The sequence below is a fragment of the Filicampus tigris genome, chromosome 19 (genome assembly GCF_054856515.1).
Source record: "Filicampus tigris isolate MCC_2025a chromosome 19, RoL_Ftig_1.0, whole genome shotgun sequence".
In the NCBI taxonomy this organism is placed as follows: Eukaryota; Metazoa; Chordata; class Actinopteri; order Syngnathiformes; family Syngnathidae; genus Filicampus; species Filicampus tigris.
In genome coordinates this window covers 4,483,562-4,500,304 of record NC_141235.1, presented here as the reverse complement: position 1 = coordinate 4,500,304, position 16,743 = coordinate 4,483,562, and the positions used below count along the sequence as shown (strand labels likewise).

The 16,743-nt window shown below is 42.1% G+C and overlaps 2 protein-coding genes across 3 annotated transcripts in view; both read left to right on the top strand.

The window, feature by feature from the left end:
- LOC147129001 (zinc finger protein 385C-like) overlaps nt 1–10,355 on the top strand; it is a 29,395-nt gene extending 19,040 nt beyond the window's left edge. For both annotated transcript variants that reach the window (XM_086017624.1, XM_086017625.1), the window contains 7 exons: nt 4,464–4,618; nt 4,801–4,908; nt 6,365–6,536; nt 7,591–7,935; nt 8,030–8,238; nt 8,507–8,611; nt 8,838–10,355. In XM_086017624.1, coding sequence (XP_085873750.1) covers nt 4,464–4,618; nt 4,801–4,908; nt 6,365–6,536; nt 7,591–7,935; nt 8,030–8,238; nt 8,507–8,611; nt 8,838–9,068 — 1,325 coding nt within the window. In that variant the 3' untranslated portion in view covers nt 9,069–10,355. The remainder of the gene's footprint in view (nt 1–4,463; nt 4,619–4,800; nt 4,909–6,364; nt 6,537–7,590; nt 7,936–8,029; nt 8,239–8,506; nt 8,612–8,837) is intronic.
- Nucleotides 10,356–10,763: 408 nt separating this feature from the next.
- Nucleotides 10,764–16,589, top strand: LOC147129000 (dnaJ homolog subfamily C member 7-like). The gene is made up of 14 exons (XM_086017482.1): nt 10,764–10,898; nt 12,537–12,625; nt 12,728–12,852; nt 12,942–13,055; nt 13,141–13,215; nt 13,397–13,515; nt 13,587–13,740; nt 13,839–14,003; nt 14,118–14,209; nt 14,544–14,617; nt 14,688–14,834; nt 14,918–15,073; nt 15,333–15,407; nt 15,599–16,589. Exons 1-14 carry the CDS (start codon nt 10,828–10,830, stop codon nt 15,634–15,636), a joined length of 1,494 nt encoding a protein of 497 aa, XP_085873608.1. The 5' UTR covers nt 10,764–10,827; the 3' UTR covers nt 15,637–16,589.
- Nucleotides 16,590–16,743: the final 154 nt, after the last annotated feature.

Below are 16,743 nucleotides of genomic sequence, written 5' to 3'. Positions count from 1 at the left end.
CGATTTTTTTTTTTTTTTCCTTGTAAATGCGCCTGGTGCTTCTGCAGTTTAAGCTTGCTTGCAGCTTGGGGCCCTGAAAGCGCCAATCAAATGTAGATGATGCAGCGTGTTGACAGCCTGATCTTGATTTGGCAGACTGATAGCGACGCTGGGAGTTCACACTTGCATACGCAAACACTCGCAGGATGTTAGCTTGACTTTCAACATCTGAGGGAATCACCGTCCACCATACTGCACAGTGACCTATATAGAGGCTTTGCCATTCTTGCTTGCCACCTAAATTGCTCCAGATGGCGCCAAAGCAATATTTTTTTATATTAGACATTGCTATGGCCTGAGCACAAACACAAAATAACGCGACTGTAGGTGAGGTTTTCAGCCAGCAACAAAGGCTCCCGGAAATAAATGAGCGAATGATTCCGAACACAGCTAATCTTTCCGTAGCAGAACCCGGCTGATGAATCTGCTCTGATAAACATCTTTAGCAGTAAGCAGAGGGTTCTGATTCGCCGTAAGACTTGCGGCAAAGAGCGTGATCAGCCAACGCATGGGCCAGGATAAGGCTTTCCGAGCAGGCTTCAAGTATGGCACAAATGTGTGGCACACATCTGTGGGCTGTCATGCAGCATTGTTTGATTGGGCCGGCTTATCTCAATTCGAGCAGATGGCGGCCGTTTACTTTAAGTGTTCTTGATAAGGGAGCGCTTTGAAAGGGCACGGGCTCCATCTGATCAACCACCGATAGGACATTTCATGCTCATTTCCTTGCACGTTTGCTTTTCGTGATTTACTACGACTCCAAAAACTGGCCACCGAAACTACTCAAACACTTTGCTGACGTGCTACCAAGATCACAATCTCGTCTTCTGGCGTTTCGCCACCGTTGTTCGAAATGGCCGTTTTTGCAAAGCGGGCCTTTTGAGTGCTCCGAAAAAGTGGAACGATGTTATCGTGTTAAATAACCTTCACTTTTGAGACTAGCTTTCAAAGCGTGGTGGTTGAGTTGTCACCCAAATGTTGCTGCAAATGCTCTGTTGTTGTTATAGTCATCATTTTGCATGCTACTAAAGAAAGCATGCACCTCGGGGTTGCCATATACATTGAGTATTTTTTTATTATTATTATTATTTTTTAACTCAGATTGAGTGTATGGTGGTGCCTTGAATTTTTCACGATACAATCCGTCGGCTTGGTCTTGAGCGTCATCTCCATATTGTTCTGTAGACAGCCGTCTTGTGTTGAGTTAGAATACTCACGCACAATCCTACTGGGTGCTCTTTTGGCCACCTCGAACAAATTCTGAAGCAGTTGACGGACCCCTGGGCTGAAAATGGCTCCCTGAAAGTAGGCCAGATTACCACTGGGAGCCTGATCTGGGCTGCGCGGTGCCCCGCAGGTAGAACTCCCTTCAAGGGTCCGCCTACTGCGAGTGTGGGACTAAGCGGACAGCGAGAGCTAGCGGGACCATTTTGCCACACGATCTTGGCCCAAAATGTCCTCTGTTACAATGACGATCATTTATTTAAGTGCTTCACAGCATACGGAGTTCTGAACCCTCATTGAAATTAGGCATCCTCTGTTTTTACCTTTTTTTTTTTGGTTTCCAGTGGAGAGCTGAGAAGAGCCATCATTGGAAGTTTTAGTGGATGCTAATTCATCCTGCCTTGTTTGCTGGCTGCTTTGCCGATTCTGAATGGCATCAGAGGCTTTTCACTTTGACAACTACTAAGCCTCATTCGATTATCGAGTGCAAAACCAATTTTACATGACAAAATGTTTGAACACAGAACCTTTTCAGAGGCTTAATTTAGTGTTTGAGTTTCATATTCCTATCTGCTTAAAGAACTTTTTGTAACGCCCTAGCCCGCAATTAAAAAGTATTGCCCTCTGATTTGTAAAAATACTCACACTCTACTCAGGTAATGTACACCTCACCCATTTTTGGAAATATTGTATATCTTTTCATGGACAGCATTGAAGTAATGACACTTTGCTGGAATGTAATATATTAGTGTGCAGCTTTTTTTGTTAACTGTGTAAATTTACTGTCCCCTCAAAATAACATTGCCGTCATTAACGGCAACAAAAGTGAGTACACCCCTTCGTGAAACTGTCCAAATTATGGCCACAGTTTCCATTTTTCCTCTCTGGTGTCATGTGACTTGTTAGCGTTGCAAGGTCTGAGATGGGAATGTTAAATTTGGTGTGAAAAATAAATACTCAAGGAAATTACAGATACTGAAAAATCTATAAATACCATAACAAATTACAGTATTTGTACTTGTTTTCCATCCAACCCTATTTATGTTCTTAAATTATATACACGCTTAAAAAAACCCTCAGAAAAAGCTGATGGAGAAATGAGAGCCACCATAAGAGTGCTGACAGGGAACCAGACTCAGAAAAATGATCACCGTGAAAAGAACCTAAGCTGCCTTTTCCTCTGATGCCACTACGCCGCCATGAAAGCTTCTCATTTCCTCCATCTCTCCCTCTGTGGCGTTGAGTCACCCAGAGACTAATCTTGGAAATAATAGAGATTAAGCCTTTCTCACAGTTTTTTTTTTTTCACTGCACTTTATTTTCCTCATAATCTTTTATACCCACTCGAAATGAGAAAGATGGCTCCTGTGACCTCCACTCTGTGAAAAGGATCCTTCCTGGATAGAAAACGGGGACAAATGCCGATTAGTGGTTAGGATCAGTTTGGTATATTTATATACATTGACAGTTGTAAAGTGTTCCAGAATTTGTAATACGGTTCTTAACGTTTTGCCCCAAAGTAGGGAAAACATTTCTACCATTCCTCTTAGCTACTGGTGTTTATTCCCTTCGTTGCGACGTACTTCCGAGCTGGATGATTGATTAAATCCTACTGTATCCTTTCATTATAAGTTAAGAGCCTCTAATTAAGTTCTACGACAACAAGTTATTATTTGCAACACTGTGTAAAACGCCCTCAAGGACTGCTGGTGTAATAGATTCCTAGTGCAAGTGTTCCAAACAGGCTGCAATGATGCTATCGTGAAAGTTAATGGGCGCGGTGCCGTCTCGTCAAAAAAGCTGAGTTGAAAAGAGTTGCGAGCAACCACAGGTGGTGCAAAATGCCATTAATCAAGCGTTTCACATTCATTTCTTATGTGGCCAAAGAGATTAATGAGATCTATTTCAGATGTGTGCTTGAATGGGAGTCATTGTGAAACCCCCGCCAACCCACCCAACGTCACGTTGACGAGATAAGCGCGAGTGGATCCATCTGACCTTCGTTCACGCTTATATCTGAAGACTTCTTATTAATCCGTCTTCATTAACAGCTTTAAGCCGTTTTACTGACTCGGGTTTTTAAGACGCTTGAACAAATGTGAAGAATAAAACTACATTAACTGACATGCTGATGCTAGTCCTTGACTTTGGAAGCCTGCTTAAAATCCAGAAAGGCACATTTGAAAGCAACAGAAAAATGTGTTGCTATTTATTGATCATTTGAAAAAGGTTTTAACTGAAGTTCCTTTGACTATATGGAAAATAAACCATCAGTCACTAATTGATAATTCTTTTTTAAAACATTTTGAATGAGATTGTGGAACCTCTCACACACACAAATGTTCCCTTTGCTAGCCTATGTGCTATCTTTGCTAACTCAGATTTGCTAGCCTGTGAGCAAACCTCACTAGCCTGTGTACTAACTTTGTCAGCATGTGTGCTATCTTTGCTAACTTGTGTGTCAGATTTGCTAGCCTGTGAGCAAACCTCACTAGCACGTGTACTTTGTCAGCCTGTGTGCTATCTTTGCTAAATTGTGTGTCAGATTTGCTAGCCTGTGAGCGAACTTCACTAGCCTGTGTACTAACTTTGTCAGCCTGTATCCTAACTTCGCTAGCATGTATGCTAAATTTGCTACCTGTGATCAAACCTGGCTACCCTGTGTACTACGTTTGCTAGCCTATATGCTAAATTTGCTATCATATATGCTAAATTTGGCTCAACAATAATTTGGGAAACACCAACGTAGACCTTAGCTGTTATATTGTGTCTCTTTAGCCAGCATATTAGTCGAGACTAGATCAGTGGCGCCTCTGCTCGCTGCCTCCAAGTCGTACACTCTATTTTGCCTACAATGAATGATTGCCTTGGTTGTTTTAAAACAAATAGAATTTCTTTTGTACATCGCTGATGACTAACATCTTAAATATTTACCCGGACCCCGCACCTTTGTATCACACCGTGTGTAAATGTCAGCGCTCTAATGTCTGCCTTGGGTTTAGGCAAAGGTCACACCGCGTGTAAATTATGAGCAATCTAATAGTGCTCAGGCCAGCCAAGTGTGACGAGATAGTCACGCGGAATGACTTATCATTTGTTGCTATTTTTTATTGACTTTATTGCAAAGTATTCCAAGCTTGTGTAGCTTTGGACTGAAATGGCAAAAGTTTAACCGCACAGGCTGATGTGTTTCTTTGCAGGTGCGCCGTCCCACAACCAGGTGCACCCTCTCCTGGGTTCCCTGCCTCTGCCGGGCCGAGCAAGCATCCGGCCGCACAACCACCTGGAGCACTTTTTGCCCCTCAGGATCAACAACACCTCCTCACCTCTCAGCCTTTTCCCAAATTTCAACACGGTGAGATTCAGTCCCCTGTGAAACAAAAGCCACTCCGTGATAGTAATAATGATGATGACAATAATGTGGGCTCTAATGGAATTAGCTGGCAACCAATCCAGTGCGTAACCAGCGCCCCCCCCCAAAAAAAAAAGAAATTCCCACATTTTGAACCAAAATCCAACCAAAATGTGTTTCCACAGATGGATCCGGTGCAAAAGGCGGTGATCAACCACACCTTTGGCATCGCCCCACCTAAGAGAAGAATGACCATCACCTGTAATATTTGTCACCTGCGCTTTAACTCCACTGTAAGTACCCTGCTCAGATTTTACACATTTCCCATGGGCTGTATGCCAAAATATTCCCGAGGCAGCCTTTTCTTATCTCTCTTACATTTTTCTGGCTTCTTAGACGAAACCAATCAGCGTGTTCCTCTTCCCGCTCCTTATCGCACCTTCCTATTCACATTAATTTTGCACAGTTCATTTTTATACATATTTGCATTTATATTGTTAGCTAGCGGAATAAAGGCCACTCTTTTTTTCAAGTTGTGGTTTGCGTGGGCACATTTGCGATTATGTCCTCGTATGCCTCCTTTTTTTTTTCTTTTTTTTTATGCTGTCTTTCCCAGCGAGCATAAAGTAGTCTAGATTTTCGGAAAATGTACTTTACATTTATTGGTGATTTTCATACGGGACTGGAAGGACTAATATAACAGTTGCTAATTTGTTGTTAAATATTTTTTGCAATGTATTTTAAAGTGCGTGAAATAGAAACATAAAGTAAATATACAAAATATTGAAGAAGCATTTTTTGGCTATTTTTAAAAAAAAATTATTTTACAACCAAGAAACACTGGTTAAAGTGTGACTAGCACCCAGCTAATAGGCACTTTCCTTCCTCCTTGCTAGCTGGCGGGCATCAAGTCCGACATGGGACATGTTTTTTTCGCGTTAATGTTACTATGATGGAACATTGGGCTAGACGATTACTGTCTATTTTGTTTTTGTTCATTCTATATCCTGCCTGGAAATGAATTCTTGCGCTCTCCAGCCCGTGCCGTGTCTGCATGCTATGGCAGAAATTAGCTCAGGGGTCATGTGAGCGTTCACAGACGCGAGGGCAATTTGTGTCACACTGAATCGGTGGAGAGATGAGCAAATGAGCTCAAGAGGACGGTCATGAGATGGCACGACTCCGAACGGGGCGCTCATTTGTGAGGACATTGATGATGAGGATGGCCGTGCGGGGGCTTGCTCGCAGTCAAACGCTGACTATTAGCGTTTGTCTCCCAGCTCCACGCTTGCATGCAAAGCCAAAGAGATGGAGCAGATGGAGCGATTACACTCAACTGATTTCAGGCTGCCCCTCACTAATTAAATCACCCCAGTATATGCTTGTTCCGCTCTTGTGTTGACGTGTCGGTGGTGGGAAGTAACAAAGTACACATATTTTGTGACTGTACTTTTCATGTGTCTGTACTATACTTGACTGCTATATTTTTATTTTTACTCTGTGCATTTCAAAACAGCTTTACTTTCTAGGAAGACAATGCGATGGAAAAATTCAGAGAATTTTTTTACAATGCATGTTTTGCTAGTCACGTCACAATGTTAGCATAGTTATGGGAACAAGCTGTTTTGATAGCATAAAAGCCTGTGCGAATGAGGGTTAAGCAGCAAACTGCACTCGTTTTTAGCCATCTCTGGGTGGCGGCCATTTTGTCTTCTGTCGACTGAACTGTGAATGTGTTTGTGTGTCCAGAACCAGGCTGAGGGCCACTACAAGGGTCACAAGCACACACGCAAGCTGAAAGCCATAGAGAACCAGAGGAACCGGCAGAAGAACAAGCACAACGCACCGGCGGCAGAGAAAGCGAAGCGGGCGGCGGGAGCAAGTGGAACACAAACGGACTTGAATTCAAACGACAGAACAGGTATTCAAAATATACGCTTTGGGTTTGAGCAACGAACCGCATTATAAGCCAGTATCCATATTTTCCCAAAACACCCCACTCTCCCTCTTCTAGGTGATGAGTAGTAATTGAGGCAGACGACTATGAGATGCTAAGTCTTGTAGCTGCCACGCTGACTGATTAGCAGTTATTACCTGCCCTGCAATCACAGCCTCTGTCACACGGCTAATTACTCCCATCAAGCACAAACGCCCTGCAAAGAGGCATTAGAGCACGCAAAAAGCACCTGAAAAGCGATGCACTTTTTATTTTTCATCATCGGCACATCTCTTGTTTATTTTGCTGTTGTCTCACTCTTGATTTTGCTTTGAATGGTGGTGCAAACACCTGCATGTATTGTGTAATGAAAGAAAAAAATGTCAGTTGACACTTTTGGAATATTTCAAGAAATACACAATTTGTCTGCGCGTGAGCAGGGACGGGGGATCAGAATGATTAAAAACAAAAATAAACAAAATGCCCGGAAATAGTACAGTGTTATTTAAATAGAGAGTTTATATTAAATAAACACTTACAATGTGTTTTAATAAATATTTCTATGCAAATAAACATTCTACAATTTAATAAGGACAACTAAAAAAACATGAAAATGAAAATATAAACATGTAACACATTTTTTTCTCTATAATGAATCTTTATTTATAGTGCAGTATGAAAACAGTTCTCAATTGTTCTTCATTCCGGATGACTACAAATTTCTCCATTTTGAAAAAAAAAAAAAATGCTGTCATCCATTTCCCAACGACTGCCTAATGATAAGTTCCAGCGGTTGCCATGGCGCTTGATCGATGTGCCGTTGGCCGTGCGAGGTGAGCGAACGACGGCGATGGCAGGAATGATTGATGGGCTGAAAATACACAAATCAAGAATCAGATATGGAACAATATAACAAATGGATGCGGGGAACGAAAGCTTTTTTGGAAGAATCACATCAGTCACTTGCGAGTTTTATCGTATAGAATACACCAGTGGTGGACAGTCATATTTCTTAATGCTGGTGTGTATGTGTTTTCAGATTTACTAAGCACATCGCCACAACTGGAAAATGGGCACGGGAGTTCCTTGGCCCCACCTCCCTCCACTACAGACTCCTCTACGACACAGTCTCCTGATCTGTCCCGGCAATTCCCTCACAGCCCTCCGCTTCCCCATTTAACACAAGAGGAGACACCTATGGAAGGCGACAGAACACCTCTCGCTTCGGAGGCGCAGCTCGACCCTCAAGGGCCCCCTGCTGGCAAGGAAGAGGATAAGGAGGAGGAGGTGGTGGAGGAGAAGGAGGCCAACAAAAAACAGCTTCACTGTCCCACATGCAAAGTGACAGTCAACTCCAGCTCCCAACTGGAAGCTCACTGTAGTGGTGTGTATTACATCTGGACTGTATTTATACAAAATAAAGGTTGTGTAATCCTAAATAAATACATTTTGGACCAATTAATGTCCCTCCTCACCAGGCTCTAAACACAAGCAGATGCTGCACAGCCCCAACAGCAGCCAGTCGCACCGCAGGGCAAAGAGGACGTCTTCGGCGAGACGCCCCAGCCGCGTAATTAAGCAGCGGATGGGCACCAACAAGACCAGGGCGACGGCGGGCGTCACCGCGCAGCGCTTTCGCTGTCAACTGTGCCAAGTGGCCGTCAACTCCGAATCACAGCTCAAACAGGTAAGTGGCGCAGAGAAGTAAAATATGCACTACTCCCAAAAAGGGTCTTCTCATGAGAGAACAGGAATTTGTGCAGAAGGCTACTGAGACACTGAACAATTGGATATGCATTCAAAAGTTTCGGGACTGTTAAATTCAGTTCGACTGTAAAGCTTATTGTGCATTTTAGGCTCATTCAAATGTCACTGTGATGTAGTGATGTCATTTTCACCATTTTCATCATAAATGGTCACACTTTTTGGAATGTCTTCCAATATGTGTTTAACAGCACATGAACAGCAGGAGACATAAAGAGCATTTGGCCGGGAAGCCTGTGAAGGTGAAGGCCAAATTCACACCCTATAATAAACTGCAGCCCAGCACTGCGTTAGCGGTAAGAATTTTACACACACACACACACGTGGGTTTCCTATTTCTGACTACAACTAATTATTAATATATGGAAATGTTCTGCCAACGATAACAATTATGACAATTATGCGTCATATTGTGATACTTATCCTTGATAGATTTTTTTTTTCTTTTTTTATTTGTGGTGTCAAATTTTGAGAACCACTGCCCTCTGCTGTCCATTTTGCATGACGTCCTTTGTGTTGCAGACGAAACTGGCCTTGCAGAAGCAGCTGTCCAAGGCCCTGCCGGCAGGGTTCCTGACCAGCGCCCTCAATCCAGCTGCTCTGTGCACTTTGGCAGCCTCACCACTGGCCCTGCGGCTTCCGCAGGGTCCCACGGCCATCTTCCACAGTCCTCTGATAAGCCCCGCCCTCTTCAGGCCTGCCCCGGGACCCCTCAGGCCCATGCACCCGCCCATTATTTTTTCTCCTTATTGACAATGAGGACAAAATGTCACATTTGACACACCATCAGTACAGTATGCACACTCGCCAACTAAATACAGTGCTACCTTGACTTATAAGTGCCCCAACTTGTGAGTCTTTCGACTTAAGAGTTGTCACTTGGTCATTTTTTTTTTTTTTTTTTTTTTTTGGGGCCTGCAAGCAAAATTTTGACTCGAGAACCTGAGATATGCTCCCACTCGAGTGAAGTGAAGAAAAAGAACTCCAGTCACTGATGCACTTTCAGATGTTTATTGAACGGGACAAGCCGGCAAACACACAAATACAAAATGAAAAAACTCGCAATGAGCATGGAGCAGACAATGTTTTATAATGCAATGCTATTCTTTATTAAAACGTATGGAAAAATAATGTTTTTTGGTAGGGCTGGAACGGATGATGACTTTTCAATTCGTTTTAATTAGGGCTGAACAATTTTGATCTTATTGTGATCGCCCCTCCCCCAACATTATGATTTAACATGCAATTATTTTTTCAGGGTCCTCTTCTTAGATAGAAAATTACGCAGAACGATCGACCGAAATGAAGCAGTTTTAACTCCTAAGTCAAGGTACCACTATAAGGACCATCACTCAACTGTTTGAGTACATGTTCCCCGGGGGTTTGAACCCTATTGGAAGCCATAATAGTAAATATATTTTGTTTTATTTATGAGAACAATCTGCCATTACACAAGAGCGTGCACATGCTAAACTTCCGTCGCAAAATTTGAGAGCTTTCAAGTTGTACTCTGGGAAAACGGTATTATTCCTGGATTAGTTTCCGTATTTACTGTAAATCACTTGTCTTACTGAGCACAAAGCAAAAAACAGCAGAGAGTCACTTTGCATTGTATGGTCATCTTCATCAAATACATAAGGTCGGTTTGTCTCTTTCTATTACTTGTGCCATAATACAAAGCCAAGAACTTTCACCATCCTTGGTGGATGTGTTTTAATTTTATTTAATAACAGTGTAAACTATATTTGACATGAGCCATTAAAGCAGGGTTGGGGAACCTTTTTTCCAAATTCTTCAAATACTTTACTGCTATGTACTTTGAGATGCTTTTTGCGCAACATGAAGACACAAGCTGAGAAAAATCCAATTTCATGAGTCATATCTGTCTGTGAATTTTTTTTTTTTTTTAAATAGCTTTTTCCGTCCTGGCGTAACTGTTCATCAAGTGCAATAATGTAGGCTACAATGTGATATATGTGTTCAAGTGTGTATAGTATATTTGTATGTAATAGTATTATTAAACAGTTGTGGTTGTGTTTATTTCCCCTGCATTGAAACAATCACTAAATTAAAATCTATTGATATTATTTCTTGCGCTGTAAGTATATACAGTAGTGGTGTACACATTTATTTTGGAAAAAATTTGCTGAGATCAGCCATGAAATTCTCAAACCTCAGAGAGCAAAATACAGCTCTAGATTGTCTTAGAACAAGTGTACAATTGTCTTAGAAAAAGTGTACAATTGAAGGTTAAGATGGATGAATGATTATATGGCCTATTTTTATAGAAAACAAGGTTTTTCCAAATAAATTCAGTTTTGGGAAAAAACGTTTGTCTTAAAATTTCCTCCAGCTCTGTAACGACCCAATAAATATGAAAAAAATAAAAGAAATAATTGAATCTCTTATACTAAACATACGCGAGAGGGCGACCCACATTTTCATGACCTAAAAAAAATGCGGCCGTCACTCGTTAATGACGTCATGACACGGTCGTCCTTTCTAGAAAAAAATGGCCGCTGTTGACATCGACGTGCCGGTGGATGCCGAGAATCAGCTTCACAATACGGGCGACCTGGAACGGTGAGATGGGAAATTATTTGCCTTTAACTGCGCTTCAAAAATAATAATAGTTTTGAGAATATTCATAGTTAGAAATATTAGCTTATTTCCGAGTTTCTGGCACAACAGTGCTATCTTCGAAGCTAACGTAGCTAGCGTGCCCCTGGAATTGAAATAACGTGTTCACCGCGGTGGATTTTTTATCCAACGACACATTCATTTCATTTATGTTGTAAATCTTCCATCGTACATTATAAACATCAGAAGTCTATCCCCCTCTCTCGATTGAAGTTTTGTGAATGTGTTTGTTTCGTTCTGCACTCACACTGAGTACGTTACTGTCGTTTTAGAATGAAGTTAACGGTAGGCAAATATTGGTGAAACGAGAAATGCAGCATTGACTCGTTAGTCGAAACACTCAACAGCTACTACTAGTAGTAGCTAGATACTAGTTCAACAGCTAGTGAGGAGCCTGCAGAATAACACGTCAAACCTGTTAGGGAAATCAAAAATCATTTAACCAACAAATGCTTTAATACAAAAAAATCACATATATACAGTAATTTTGACATGTTTTTTCATTCATGTGTAATGGCCGACACGCCTCATCTACACGTTTATGGACCCAAATCTTCATTACAGGGAACCCTATCTGTTCCAGACCTCCATTAAAAAATATATTTTGATATGAAAAATAGCACTGTACCATACTGTTGATAAAATCATACAGTAACCACATCATTTGATAGAAGACAACCCGTTCTGCACCATGATTCATGCTTTCATTCTATGTACCGCTCTCTGGTGTGCCCACCTTCGCCACCGAGGGCAGTATAATTTGATGGCATAACACAAGAAGGCTTAGTCGTTGTTAGCAGAAGGAAAATAATATATGTCCTTCAGTATTGTAGTATTGTTTGTTTACATGTTATAGCACCTTTTATTTTCATATACCCATTGCTTAAAAGGTTATAACTAGGGTCTATACTATTAATTGGCTGACTGAATTAATCAGCTGATACTAACTCTTTTAAAATTGCCTAAAAAAGTTTTTTTTCTTTGCCAGTTTTAAAATTGTTGATTTTTGTCAGTTATTTTTTACACAGTGGCACATTAAAACAACACAAAGATAATGACCCCCCCCCCCAAAAAAAAAAAAAAACATAACTGCCGTGACATTAATGCAAATCAGGTTAGCTCGTCTTTTCATTTTTTGCGTTGCGTGGTACCATTGAGCTAACCTACTATCGCAAGGCAAAGTTTTAGCATGTTTCAGAGACGTGCACGCGGCCAGCGCCTGAATAAACAACAGCCTTAGATATGAACGGGTAGATACAACACGCTTCTTTTAGCTGTTGGGAAAAAAATACTAGCTGCTGACATCTGTCCAGCGAATAGTTTTATTTAGGTTAGAAAAGTTTTGAAGCTGGTTAGCTATTTTCGGGAGCAGCACAGCAGGTCGTTCCTGCTGGGTGTCCCGTCCACATTGTTGCCACTTAAGACTTGACTCCTGTGACGGGTTTACAGGAAGTGAGTGTCAGCCCCTCTAAGTTTAGAGAACAGTCACTTACTGCTCTTGAATGTGTGACCAATATTCTAGTGGCGAAGGAACTGTTACGAACTCCTCTTTGACTTTGCGCTTCTGCTCTGCCTTTTCAGTCAGGCCGAAGGCTTCAAAGAGCAGGGCAATGCCTTCTACAGCAAAAAAGACTACTCGGAGGCCTTCAATTACTACACCAAGGCCATCGGTAAGGTGACATCATCTGTCGCGATGACTGTGAAGGTGTTCCCAAACTTTTGAGTGGTGGCGCGCATCAGAGGATCTAATTTGAGTTTCTTCCCCCATCGAGATGCCTGTCCCAAAAATGCCAGCTACTACGGTAACAGGGCAGCCACCCTCATGATGCTCTGCCGCTTCCGGGAAGCCCTGGAAGATTCCCAGCAGGCCGTGCGCTTGGACGACTGCTTCATGAAGGTGGGTTGAACAAATCGCCGCCCTGCTGCTCCCAATCTCAACCGCGGGAGTCCTTTTACAAGGTGGCCTCTTTTCTTTCCTCCCTCAAGGGTCATTTGCGCGAGGGCAAGTGCCACCTGTCTCTGGGGAACGCCATGGCCGCCGCGCGCTGTTTCCAGAAGGTTCTGGATCTGGAGCCCAGCAACAGAGAGGCGCAGCAAGAGGTGGGACCACATCCGCTTTTTTTTTTTTTAATAAATCACGTCATGTGCATTTCCTACGACGTGGCTCATACGCCTCACATTCCAGAACAAGAATGCAGAAACTCTGCTGGAGTTTGAGCGACTGGCGGATTTTGGATTTGAAAAGCGAGACTTCAGAAAGGTCTTTTTTTTTTTTCTTTTTTTTACTAACAAACTTGTAGCACAACACATGACTGTAGGTGGAGGATGACACGTTTGTATTTAATGCAACCACAATGCCGTGATTCAAATTGTGTCCTCACAATGGTGTCGTATTATTCCACCAAAGCGATACGCTCAAAAGTTGTGTCATCTCGAACCAGGTGGTGTATTGTATGGACCGAGCCTTGGCTTTGGCCTCTGCCTGCCAGCGCTTCAAAATCCTCAAGGCAGAATGTCTGGCTCTCTTAGGACGCTACCCCGAAGCTCAGTCTGTCGCCAGGTAGACAACATTCACCTATTATGTTGGCAGATTGCATACGTTGAATACGATTTGCGTTTTATCTTCCGCAGCGATATTTTGCGAATGGACTCCACGAACGCAGACGCGCTTTACGTGCGAGGCTTGTGTCTTTACTACGAGGACTGCATCGATAAGGCCGTGCAGTTCTTCGTGCAGGCTCTGCGCATGGCGCCGGACCACGAAAAGGCCCGGCTTGCCTGCAGAGTGGGTTTTTTTTTTTTTTTTTTTTCTTTTTCTTTTGTCGTCGTCGATGATACATTTAAGATTCCCAGCAGCGGGTTTAAGGCAAATGTGTGTTTCAGAATGCCAAAGCCTTAAAAGCCAAGAAGGAGGAAGGAAATGTGACGTTCAAGAACAACAGCTATGAAGCCGCCTATCAGCTGTATAGCGAAGCTCTCAGGATAGACCCCAACAACATCAAGACCAACGCCAAACTTTACTGCAACAGAGCCGCAGCAGGAGCCAAGGTAACGCTTGAAGATAACATGTATTAGTCCCTCAATAAGGAAATGTAAATGACAGCTTTATTCCTTTATTATTATTCTTCTTATTGTTTTCATTTGCTTCCTGCACCGCCATAGATGAATAAACCCAATCAGGCCATTGAAGACTGCACCAGTGCCATCAAGCTTGACGACACTTACATCAAGGCCTACTTGAGAAGAGCGCAGTGGTACGTCTTTTTTTTTTTTTTTTTTTTTTTTTTTGCCGCCCAAAAAAATGCAAATTTATTCAGTAAAATTCCAAATTGTACATGCCCGAAAATGACTTTTTTTCTTTTTTTTTCTTACCAAATATTCCAGATTCTGCTGAAAGAATTGTGACCGTATTTTCATAACATGTCAACATGTCCTGGCAAAATGTTATGCTTTATTCTTGTGACATTCCAATTTTTTTTTTCGGCGCCCCCAAAAATTTGACTTTAATCTTGTAACAGATTGAGAGAAATGTCTTTTGCTGTTGCGTGCATTGGTGCTTCTTCTGACACGCTCTCTGCCTGACTTTAGTTTCATGGACACCGAGCAGTACGAAGAGGCTGTCCGAGACTACGAGAAAGTGTACCAGACTGAAAAAACCTCAGGTAAGCCTTGGTGCGTCTCTTCCCGATTGACCTGCGGGGCCGCTTACTACAACTTGCTGTCGGCGTCCAGACCACAAGCATCTTCTGAAGACGGCCAAGTTGGAGCTGAAGAAGAGCAAGAGGAAAGATTACTACAAGGTGCTGGGAGTGGGCAAGAACGCCACAGACGACGAGATCAAAAAAGCCTACCGCAAACGGGCCCTGATGCACCACCCAGGTACGGGTATCCGCCTTGGTAAACGGGGGTGAGGGGTCGCCGTGCCTTGTTTTAACGAGCCCGCTTCTCTCGGCGTGCGGAAGACCGCCACAGTGCGGCCACCCCGGAGGTGCAAAAGGAAGAGGAGAAGAAATTCAAGGAAGTGGGCGAGGCCTTCACTGTTCTGTCCGACCCCAAAAAGAAGACCCGGTACGACAACGGGCACGACCTCGGTGACGACGGCACCTTTGACGGCGGAGGTAAATACGTCCTCCCTGCGTTCATTTATTAAAATGGCCACTAGGTGGCGTCATAAGTCATCTTTTATGACATTTACATTTTCTTTTTGCTTTATTTTGCTTTATGTAATGTTGTTACTTATCAGGCTGTGTTGTTTGTAACGAAAAAAAAACGTTTTTGAGACAGCTCTTGTGTTGTTGTCATTGGGCTTTCCTCAGTTTAAATGCTAAAAATATAATAATGTGCCTTTTTTCCCCCCCGTTTTGTTTTTCTGTTCAGATGTCGATGCAAACAACATTTTCAGGGCTTTCTTCGGTGGCCATGCTGGAGGATTTACTTTTGATTCCAGTGCAGGTAAAAAAAAAAAATTAAAAACCCACAAAGTTGACGAGTAAATTAAAATTTTATAGTTATAAACCATTTTTTTTTTTGTTGTTGTTTTTTTTTCATTATTATTTCTTTGTGGCTCGCATGCTCCGTTGTATGTTGTCAACATTTTAATTGCACTCTCGAAACTAACCTTTTCCTTGTGCATCCCCTCAAAGACTCTGGACCTGGAAATATGTTCTTCCAGTTTGGCTAAAGACAACAAGGAGCGCGGGATTGAAAAAAAAACACAGCTCTTCAGTGTACAGCCTCAAGATGGATCCAGAGTCACCTGAAAACTCGCCCACTGTTCTTGAGACTTTTGGATTCAATTTCAAATTGACATGAAATAAAAACAATGCAGTTCAGAGCCCCCTTCGAGCATGCTGCTATTGCCAAAATTGCCAAAATCAAAACAACTGATTCCTATGTTGTGCTCTCAATAAGATGAAATGGAAACATTATATTTGATTAGTTTTAGACATTAAGTTGTCTTCTTTTTTTGAGGGGGGGGGGACCTGTGGGATGAGCTGTCAGTACCAGACCTCAGGACATCCTAACAAAAGGTCTCATGCAAATCTATCCAGGCTTCTTCCTCTCCTTCTCCATCATGCTGCAGTGTATATTTCACATGAATGTAAAGCCCATAAATGTTTCTCACCCCCCCCCCCTTTTAAATCCTACTTGTGGTCTATTTATATTTATTGTTCTTCAGTAATCATCGTAAAATACTTGAGTTTGGATCTGTAGGAGTATTTTCAGGGGCTTAACACATGTTCTGATGTTCCTCTTTAGGTAGTAATTTGACAGTGGCCCGAGAACTCACTTATTTGAAATGCATCCTAACCGAAAGGAAGTGATGCGACCATGTTGCCCAACAGTTGGTTACAAGTGAAATATTACAGTGGGATTCTTTTTTGTGTACGTTCCTCTCAAGGGTCGTAATAAATCTATGAAGAAAAAAAAATGATGCAATGATCAAATACACCAGATGACTCGCATGGCAGGAAAAACAAAACTAATCTTTCTGACTGACACCTCTTTCTTGTTCCACCAGTTCAAAGGCCCACTAATACTGTAGGTGGAAAATATTCTGTTGTGCTTTGTATCTTTTTTTTAACATGCTCAAGGGTAATGTTCTTACAAATAAAGATTCGTCTTTTATTGTCATGCTGGATGTGTAAATTGTTTTCTCCACGACTTTATGGATCTTCAGTCTTCCCTTTTTGAAATGTGGCAGGTAACTGTGAGATGTGCTAACCACTAAACTAACTCCTATTCTGTATAATTTATAATGAATGCAACTTTAATTCACTTATCATCG

Excerpts from the sequence above, each read along its gene's own strand:
- LOC147129000 (XM_086017482.1), top strand. The coding sequence starts at position 10,828 with ATGGCCGCTGTTGACATCGACGTGCCGGTGGATGCCGAGAATCAGCTT. Across the intron at positions 13,741-13,838 it reads AGGCCCGGCTTGCCTGCAGA|AATGCCAAAGCCTTAAAAGC; the intron begins GTGGGTTTTTTT and ends TGTGTGTTTCAG. Across the intron at positions 14,835-14,917 it reads GGCCCTGATGCACCACCCAG|ACCGCCACAGTGCGGCCACC; the intron begins GTACGGGTATCC and ends GGCGTGCGGAAG.